The sequence below is a fragment of the Harmonia axyridis genome, chromosome 1 (assembly GCF_914767665.1).
Source record: "Harmonia axyridis chromosome 1, icHarAxyr1.1, whole genome shotgun sequence".
Classification (NCBI taxonomy): domain Eukaryota; kingdom Metazoa; phylum Arthropoda; class Insecta; order Coleoptera; family Coccinellidae; genus Harmonia; species Harmonia axyridis.
In genome coordinates, this window is record NC_059501.1 from 84,049,702 (window position 1) to 84,060,425 (window position 10,724).

Below are 10,724 nucleotides of genomic sequence, written 5' to 3' on the forward strand. Positions count from 1 at the left end.
AACTTGAAGAGACGTTCTCGTCCTTGAAATCAGATTTCTTCATTTTATAATTGGCCTTTGAGTTACATACTGGTGGATAACTTGGCAGGTTTATCTTTTGATATTATCAGTAGAGCAATTCTTCATTATGGAGGCTCATATTTATTGAGATGTAAGAAGAAACGTTTTGCTCGATTTAATTTCTCTATTGCAAAAATCTAATTGTCCTACTTCACAACGATTAAGACAAATCCTTTTATTTAGACATATCATACTTCTATAGCTATGATTTCAATATCTACATGGATATTAAATCCTGGTTAAATAATATATCCCATTACTTTTTTTTTTTTAATTATTTACATTGGATAATGAAATGTATGCCACTATGTTAGACAATAAAGAATGCTGTATACAATTTTTGAATAAAATCACCAAGTTTGGGAAAACGTAGATGAATAATTGAAAGAATAATAACACTTTAACCACTAGAAATAAGTGAATTTAAAAAAGCATAAGTATCAGAGTATCATATTGTCTCCAATCTCTGAACAGTATAATGAATAAAATAGATTTAAGCCATGTTCATTAATTTTCATGATAAAGCGTTGAGATAATGAGATTATGTTACTCGAAAAGGTTTGAAAAATGATAATTTTCGAGGAATATCATAATATCAAGGAAATATCTACCGCCATTTTTTGGATGTGAAACCCTTCAACTCAAGGAGAAGTTACGCCTATGTTTTAGCACCCTAATGTGACTAATGTTAAGTAAGGACAGCGCAGAATCACATGGTTCAACCGGCTATAAATTTAATCGCGAAAGCGAACTTTATTAAGTCACCCTGTAGCTGCATTGGTAGCAGTGTCGTATCATCGTAACAACATGGTAAGTTCTTCATTTGCCAACTCTGCATGACTTTACCCAATACTGAATTTTATTTTATATTTCTTGATGACTTGACCTACCGCAACACTAAATTTTATTTTGCAACTTCTGAATTTTGAAATAATTTTCCGTTGTTCAGGACTACTTTCCTAATAGAATTTTGTCAATCAATTTTACACAACTCTGTTGAATTAAATCAAATAAGAAATATTGTAGCTATTACCGAATTTTATTTTTATATTTCATAAGGTCTTGATCCATTGCGAATATATTTTCGTTTTGGAATTTCTATTGTACTTAAATTTCGAGAGAATTATCGTTTCAACTGGTTATTCAGCCTATTTTTCTAATTTGCAACTTTATTTTATCATTGTTGTATCCAATGTTTTTGCCACGAAGTTCAATGAATTGTTGGGATAGTTGACTAACTCGAATACCTAAAATGGCGTTTGCCATCTTGAAATTCTTGCATAAAATCCATTTTTCTGGAATAATCAACTTTGTAGAATTTATTTGATGAAATAATGAAAAAAAAGTTCATTTTTGGCTGAAGGGTCAAATTAATCGAAACTTACCATAATTTTGGATGTTATTGTTTGGCAACATCGTCTGTCCATATTTTTCAAGCATAGCTAAGATGGTCGTTGAAATTGATTATTACAATTGAAACTACTTAATATTCTTCAATATTTATATCAATTTTTATTTTTTTTTTGGTTGTTGAAAGAATATAATAGAAATAGATATATAGAATATAGAATGCTCTACTATCGAATTGCATTTATAAGATGGTGAAATTCAGTTTAAAATTTCTGTGATTTTTTTTATTAAATCAGTACCATATTCTTATGTTCTTTATTTCCTTACAGATACGATCAACGTGGTTATTAACTTGACTGCACTGAAGCTACACAACATCTTACAAATACTGATATGGTGAGTAACAAATATTTTTATAAATATCAACATATTTGCATTTTTCCATCGTTTTTCAATTTTAAGAAATTTTGAATTTAGTGGAGGGCAGATGTATCTTTTTCATCCTCTATAATAACCTTATTTCGATTATTGTTTTCTGATGTAAGTCTTGAATTTCGAACCACGGTCAAGTTCGTTAGCTGCAAAAAATCCGACTAGGGGTTCAATAAATAAGGCGACTTGGAATTTTTTTCCAGGTAATTTTGAAACTGCGTGTTCGATCGTGAAAATAGTTTAGGATGAGCAGAAACCATAGCAAGCAAGAGGAACAAGGAACAAGTTCTGAGCTTTCAAAATCTATTTCGTAATTATTTTATCGATGTGTACAGGGTGGGCTAATTTCGATGTTTTAGCAGTACAAGTTTTAAACCAGAGGAGATAGACAAAATCTGATACCCTATTCTCGGTTTTTTTTTCTGAGGTAGTAACAAGGGTAGTATTCATTTTTGGCCACCTTCTTTTGTTTTCCAGTTATTAGCGAAAATTGGTAAATGTCGATATCGAAAAAAAATTATATCTCCGCTAATACTGATGATGCAGCTCTGAAATTATTGAAACATTATACAGGCACTTTTTTACTTAGAATTTATGTTTTTTCAAATGGGAACACTACATTTAAGTGTCATATTTTGAAAGCTTAATTTTTCCTGATTTCAAAAATATATAACATCTTATGGTATATCCCAATTTTTCTGTGCTCATCAACAGTTGAAACCATATAAATATTGGGACTCTTATATAAAAAAAGGTTTTTGACAATTTCCTGTTATTTATTCGAATTAAAATCATACGATGTGTTTTTGAAATCAGGAAAAATTAAGCTTTCAAAAAATGGCAGGGCACAGAAATTCAATGTTCCTATTTGAAAAAACATATCTTTGGGTCATAGCTTCGTAATTAAAAACCTTTTTGAAAAGACGAGCACGCCACTGGATTCTAAGTAAAAAAGTGCCTGTATAATGTTTTAATTCCAGTGCTCCATCATCAGTATTATCGGAGATATAAATGTTTTTCGATATCGCCATTTTTCCAATTTTCGCTTATAACTCGAAAACAAAAGAAGGTGGCCAAAAATGAATACTACCCATGTTAGTTTCTCAGAAAAAGAGACCGAGAATAGGGTATCAGATTTTGTCTATCTCCTCTGGTTTAAGAGTTGTAGAGCTAAAACAGCGATGTGTTTTTACCGTGATCATTTTCAAATAGAATGAGGAAAATGATTTCATTTTCTAACAAGTTTTGTTGAATATTTTGCTCAAAATTCGTTATCGGAATCTGCTTTCGGTTGTTTTAGTCAGGGAACTTGTTTCCGACATCTAAATATCATTTTGTCTTCTTAAAAAATGGCCCAAAGCTCTTGAAATGTACTGTACCGTCGAAAAAAGTGAAAACGCAACATTTCAAAGGTCTGAAAACTGATAGTGTATTTACATAGTGTATATCTGGAAATTTATGAACCATCACAATTAGAATAGTAAATATCACCTCCTCGAGCCAATTTTTTTCTTTGTATTCTTTTTATAGTGGATTTTTTCATGAATCCTGATTAGATAGATAAGTATGGGTGAATATTAAAAAATTTTTGAAATTTTTTTATCAGCATCGCCTCTTAAAGATTAATTTTTTTATAGGACTTTGAAGGACGACGCCAGTTTATCTGGAGGGTCTTCATCATGGAATAACAATGCAGCAGGATGGCTTCAACTAGGACTGGCAAAAAAAATATTTTCAATTATCAATAGAAAAATTAAAAAAAAAAAGTCATGAGCTTTTCTCATCTATATTTGGCCGAGGTTTTCAAGAGGTATCTGGGTGATGATTCCAAGACGTTGTTTCGAAAAAGACCGTTCAACATAATGGAAGCTAGATCCTTGAAGTTCATTTGGGTCTAAAATGTATGCTGAAAATGGGTGGTCAGCGTTCCATCACCATACGGGATGCAATCTCCTTCACGATAAAGGCATATTACTTTGGTGTGAGCCCTTCCATTGTATATAGCCGCTGCCTTCAAGACGTATATTGGTAAAGCACAAGCAGAATCGATCTACTGGAAGCAGAATCCTTGAAGTTTATTGGAAATCTGTGGTATGCTGTAACCTTCGACATACAAGATGCAAGTGCTTCAGAAGAGGGATGACAAATCTTTGGTATACGGGAAGCCGAACAAATATATTTAGACAAAGCTCGAGACAGAATCCTGAACAAAGACTGCATTAAAATTGCGATGCAGAATTTATGCAGAAGCAATTCTAGATATAAGTAGTTCAATTTAAACGTCTTGATTAAGATACTGGAGCTGGCACCAAAAGCTGTCTAAAAGAATCAAAATCTCAAATTCATACATCTTAACTGAGTCGTTCGAAGGAATAAGGATAAACAATCTTTCCCTTCACAGGAAGCTGAAACGATGGAGCGAATATTTGTAATTGATTTTAGAAGAATTTGAGTGTCTTGAAGAAAAACTGAAATAGGATACCGAAGTCTCAGAAGAGGAATGCTTGCATACGATAAAATGAACTTGCAAGGTTCCAAGAGATGGACAATCCTTTGATCCAGGAAACGGAATCCTTCGAATGGATTGGCAAAAGTTTCCAGAGAAGATTTTCCTGATAAGAATTTAAGTGAAGAAACCTTCAGACTCTAGTTGATACGAATATAAGATGTCTCAGAAGATGAAGATGAGATTTTCGATTTATGTACATACATAAATTAGATTGTAATAAATTAATCCAAAAGGATGGACCATCCTTTGAGGCGCAGAATGTAGAATCCCTTGCACAATACGATGTGATGAATCTAAGAAGTTCAAAGAGAATGAGAATGATCAACCTATTACCAGAAAAATATCAGAAGTCTAATTATTATGATTGTGTTTTAAACTACCATAAGTGTTCATGAGGTAACGGGTTGACTTTCCATAACGGTCCTGGTTGTGGATATGTCTTCTTCAGGTATGCGAACCTGCCTACGTGAGCCACTTTTTTCTGAATCCTTGAGCTACGAAAAAAGTGTCCTTAACCCTCTCATCCCTTCTCTTCATCATCCCTCTTTTTCCTTACCCCCTCGTGATGACAAGAAGAAAGCAACTGGCGTTTTGAAGATGGAATGGAAGTTCGAATTAATACCTCAACCAAGGTTGTACTGACCGGTGTTCCTTGACGTAGGTCCCCAAACAAGCAGAAATTGAAGATGGTTTGGCTCGATGACGTCTGTAATTGGGTGTAAATGAATGAACGCTCATTCATTTTTGCTCGATGAAGACACTGACAAGTTGCCGGGACAAACACTCCTAGATCTACCCTGTTGGTTTAAAGGGTTGACTAACCAGAGTAGAACCCACTGTATGATTTTGGTTCCAATGTTAATTGCTACTTTTTCATTTTTGATGCCGATTATTTTTTCTTGAAATCCTTTCAAGGTTATGGCGCACCGGAATTTCGAAAGAGCTGTACAGGTTTTATCGATCTTCCCTCGAGACCTCGAGATCTGATTTGAAGCGTTCCCATAAATTCGAAACTAATCAACTTGAATTATTTGCTAAATTGACATAGGTACGTGTTGAAAAAAGATGAAAAGCGGGAATTTCGACTGATTCTGAAAACGATGGAAAACATAGGTAATTTTCATCGGGCTTTTTCTTCTTGCTACGTTATTACTTGGTATTTTTCCGTTTTTGTTGGTTAATTTTTCGGCCTTTACTTTGGCGTCACAGGTCTTGCGATCTTACTGAATTCGATAATATACTCGCGATCAGGATTGAACTTGATTACTTAAGTGATCTAGAATGAGGCAGTTCATTCCTTCGATTCGTGTCTAAATTTCTTTTCGGCATCGCAAGACCACCGAACAGAACCATGAATAACTCTATCCCCTAATAAATCGACGAGAGTTATGTTCATTGCTGTCCGGTTTGAAAAATTGATATTTGGATCTACGTGACAATAAAAATGGGAAATTCTCTCTTAATTTCAGCGGATAGCCTTTTTAGGTGATTTGAAGAGCCTGTGAAACTTGCTTCGCAAAAAAAACTAAGTAGGAATTTTTAGAGATTTCCGCCGGTTTTTTTCCCGTATAACTGCCGGATGTTGAAGTGTCTTTATCAAACGGGACTTTTAACGATTCGGATTTTTTCAGTAAATTTTTTTCGAATTTATGGCTGATGTGGATATGAAGGAATATCTCTATTTTATCTCATTTATTTTTCATTATATTAGAATATGTAATACAATTTACAATATTACTTATGCATATAAATTACCAAATTTTTCTTGAATTATAAGACTGAAATCGTGGCTGAAATAAATTGTAAGCTGACAATCAATAAAAATTGTAAAAAAATATCTTTTTGTCCGTTTTTCATTTGTCCCGATCCCAAAACAACACAACACATAACCCTGAAATAAGTTAATATTGTTGACAGCTACATCGAATGTGTCTTCTCTTAATATATTTTGGAAGAATTATGTGTGTACCAACATCTACTTTGAACCATAAAAGTGTTTTTATTAACTTGAGGGAGTACTTTAACGAATGCTGCTAAAATGAGCTTTATAGGTACCTACGCAATTCTAAAATGTAAGATAGTTCCAGAATTGTTACTTATCACTTCTTGAGAGATTTTAATTTAAAGTTGGAATTCCGGAAAATAGAATTTCAAAATTTCTGCTTGAATGTTATGTACCTACCTCCTTGAGGGAAATGATTGAATTTCATATTTGAAAAATTCGATATACTATAGTCAGATGCTTTGAACGACTGATTAAATCATGGACTATCGATGCAACTAAATATACAGGGTGGGTCAATAGTGCCCGATCGGTCGATAACTCTTAAAAGTTTTGGGCTATATTTCCGTGATGCCATTTGAATAAATGGACTTCTTCAAAGTGCATTTTTTTTAAGTTGCTGTTTCTTTCATATCACCTGTGGAGTGATCCGTAAATTCGCAGAAGACTTGAAAACTGTTCGGACATTCGATAAAAACTAAAACATACAATTATCTTGAACGGTTTTGAGTTATGATCTTTAGTTTAAACCATTATAACTATGAAATTTGCCAAAAAATTAATCAAAAGTATTACAAATAAATGATGGCAAGTGGTGTATTTTGAAATCAAAATTTTATGGAGATTATGAGTATAACATAAAAATTGAGCATTCTCATTTAAAAAAAAGTATCATCGTGTTGACCACTTTAGAACCAGCGTGAAAAGTCGAGAATAATTCAAGCATATGCGATGAGTACTGTCGATTCCGTCAAAATTTGAATCTTTCTCCTAGCCCGAATTACAAAAATTATGGACCGATCGAGCACTATTGACTCACCCTGTATAAGTATAATCATTCTTGAATTGCTCGTTTAATTTGTGACAAAAAATTTCTCCTTCCTATTTATTGTTTGGAGGGCCGTTTTTATCTCAAAAAATTGCAGACAAAATCCGCGCTAGCCACTGGATTCCTAGAAGCGTTGTCAAAACAATTTCTTTTATTTACTCAAAAGATTGTAGGTAAACTAGAAAAGTTCTCTGTACTCTGAAAGTTTCAAGTCTTTAGGTCTTTCCGCTTGACAGTTATCGAAGTTATGAAATATGGGTAAGAGTGATTCAAAACGCAAACTAAAAATGAAGGCGTCAAAAATATTTCCTCCTCAACCTTGTAATTGCTTCATCACACCTAATTGTTATGGGACGACAGTAAATCCATACAAAATCTATGAATCATGGTCAGGAAGTAGAGTTCAAAATTTAAAAATAACCCATTGGCGTAGGTACAAATCGTTCAGAATAGATTCGAGAACTTTAGAATTCTTTGGTATAAAACCTTTTAAATTAAGAATCTTATGTATAAGTTTCGACGTATAAAAAATGAAGAAAAACCAGTACGAACAATTGTAAAATGTTAAATATTTGATGGTTTAAAAAAAAGTGTACTTATATTTTTCCATGTCTTGAGCCATATTGTTTATATTTCCCTTGATGAATGTATATCTCCTGTTCATTTCATCATGGAATCTTTTCTAACATATTTCTCTCTTTCATTTCATCATCCTCCTGAGTCCCGATGTCCAATATGTTGGACATCCAGATTCAAGCCTATTATTAATATTGTAGTGAATTTACGACAGTAAATCCTTCGGTCCAACGTATTGGATGAATTTACGAACGCGTTGCATGCCCAGCTGTTTTGCTGTTATGCCACAGTGCGCTGTTATTTGTTTATGAAAATTTTGTTCATGATGGCCGCCTTTCGTCCTACAACTATTGACTGTAAGTATTGATTTTTTCCTATTTTATGTGTGATGTTTGTTTGTGTCACTGCATTAGTATTCTAAGAATGTAATCAAATCATTTTTTTTTTACTACAAGTGTTATTGAACAAAAAATGACAATTTTTGTACCTGTCCATCCAGTTGGACAGTAGGTCATACTCAAACTTTTTCCACATAACGATACTTTCTCTTTCAGCGATTTTCGGGACGAAAAAACGACTGAGATTTGGAGTAGACGATGAAAAAATCGAACAACTTCTGGATGCCGACTGTTCAGACTTAGAATTAAATGATTTTTCTAATGATGGAGTTGATTTCGAGATTCAGCAAGATATCCAGGAAATTGAGGACGCTCCTGAGGACATTTTGTCTGAAGAAGATTCTGATGACGAGCCGCTAAGTGTGATTAGAGAAAGGATAACTACTGAACGGGTTTATAACAGAAACCGCATGAATTGGAAAATATTGAAAAACTTTATTCCACCAAACTTCGTGTTTGAAGAACCTGTTGACAACGTCGAATCTCGCAGAGATTGGAAAGTTCAGGACTATTTAAAAATGTATCTGGATGATGAGATTCTCCAGAATATTTGTGATTGCACGAATGTGAAATTTTTGGAAGAGAAGGGAAAATCAATGAATCTGATATTACCAGAAATTAAAAAGTTTATAGCTATTACAATTTTGATGTCATGTTTGAAATATCCCCAAGTAAGAATGTACTGGGCAAAAACAACTTAAGTTAGTGCAATAGCTACTGCAATGACCAGGGATCGATATTTCTTGATTAGGAATAACCTGAAAGTAGTGATCGATAACAATGTCACTCCTCAAGAAAAAACGCCCGACCGCTTGTACAAGATTCGTCCTCTAATTGATCGTATTCGGAAGGGGTGTTTGATGTTACCGAGATACTCAGAAGTTGCCATCGATGAACAAATGATTCCCTTCACTGGAGTTTGCAGAATGAAGCAATTTATTAGAGGTAAGCCTAATCCTGAGGGACTGAAAAATTTTGTTTGTGCGACCCCTGACGGGCTTATTCTCGACTTTGAAATTTATCAAGGAAAAAACACTTTTTTACATGAGAAATCTAAAAATCTAGGAATCGGCCCTTCATCTGTTATCAGATTAACTGAAACCTTGAAAGAAGGAACGCATATTTTCATTGACAGATACTTCACCACAATACCGCTTCTGGAATACATGTTGGAAAAAAAGATGACAGTCACCGGTACAATAATGAAATCTAGAATTCCCAGGAGTGTGCATTTAACACCTGAAAAGACAATGGCAAGACTTGGGCGAGGTTCTTCAGAAATGTCAGTTAGGGCAGACGGAAAAATTTCGGTGGTACATTGGTACGATATGAAAAGTGTTCTGATTGCTTCTACGGCTTTACAAGTAGAACCTCAAGACGAGTGTAAGCGATGGTCCAAAAAAGACACCAAATACATAAACATCCCAAGACCGAACATAGTCAGCAAATACAATTCCTGCATGGGGGGAATCGATCTGATTGACAGAATGATAAGTTATTATCGTATCAGCACCAGAACAAAAAAGTGGACAGTGAAGACTATTCTTCATTTAATGGACTTGGCAGTAGCTAACTCGTGGATTCTATACAGAAACGATAGAAAAAAATTAGGTGACAGATCTGCAGAAATTTCGAAATTTCTCGATTTCCAGATTTTTTATGCAAATTATCTATTTGAAATTGCGAACCTGGAGAGTGCCACTGAAAATAAATTACCATCAATAATAACCAGAAACAGTTTCCACATGTCTGTTTCGCAAGTTTCCTCCCCATCTGCTTCAAAAGGGAAAAATCTACATCTACCAATTGTGGCGAGTGAACTCAAGAACGCAGTCAGATGTAAAAATCCAGGTTGCAAATTGAAAACTAAATTTTATTGTGAGAAATGTACCCTATTTTTGTGCTTGACAGGTAGCAATAATTGCTTCAGAAATTTTCATTTGCATAATAATCTATAATGATATCGTCCTGATGTCCATCTCATTGGACATTATTTTTTTTGTACTTCCCCTTGAATAAAATTTTTCAAAAAAATTTTGTGACGTTTTCAGTGTTAAATGAACCGAAATCCCAAATATCACCTTTATATCACCTTTAATATTATGTCGGGACTCAGGAGGATATTCATTCTTTATTTCATTTTTTCTGTGAATATATGTGAACTGTGAACTGAAAGTTTCAAGTCTTTCCGCTTGAATGTTTCCGGACCGGACGGACAGAATTAAATTTTAGGACAAATTCTTCAAAGTCCATTCCCGACTAAAAATTCGAAAATCACAGACCTGATAGCGAAATGTTTACGGAACTATCGATAAAAAACACAAACTTAAAACAAATGGCAGAGGCAATATTTTCTCCTCAACCTTATCATTGTTATTGTTTGATCATAATTTTGGTGTAATGGAACAGCTGTATGGCCATACCAATTTTATGAGCCATGATCTGATCATTATGTACCATCAACAAGTTAGAAATAATTCATTGGCGTAGGTTCAAACCGTTCACAATAGATTTAAAAAGGATTTAAGTCTTGAGAGAAAAATTTTGTTTTAAATTCCGAATTTATAT

At 33.8% G+C, this 10,724-nt stretch overlaps 1 protein-coding gene and 1 long non-coding RNA gene across 2 annotated transcripts; both read left to right on the forward strand.

Annotated features, from left to right (window-relative positions):
* Nucleotides 1–782: 782 nt before the first annotated feature.
* On the forward strand, nt 783–6,188 carry LOC123688632. The gene is made up of 3 exons (XR_006750075.1): nt 783–870; nt 1,740–1,806; nt 3,480–6,188. It is a non-coding gene; the product is annotated as an uncharacterized LOC123688632 (long non-coding RNA).
* A 1,717-nt stretch (nt 6,189–7,905) lies between these two features.
* On the forward strand, nt 7,906–9,471 carry LOC123688631. The gene is made up of 2 exons (XM_045627235.1): nt 7,906–8,114; nt 8,313–9,471. Exons 1-2 carry the CDS (start codon nt 8,066–8,068, stop codon nt 8,855–8,857), a joined length of 594 nt encoding a protein of 197 aa, XP_045483191.1. The 5' UTR covers nt 7,906–8,065; the 3' UTR covers nt 8,858–9,471.
* The last annotated feature ends 1,253 nt before the right edge of the window (nt 9,472–10,724 follow it).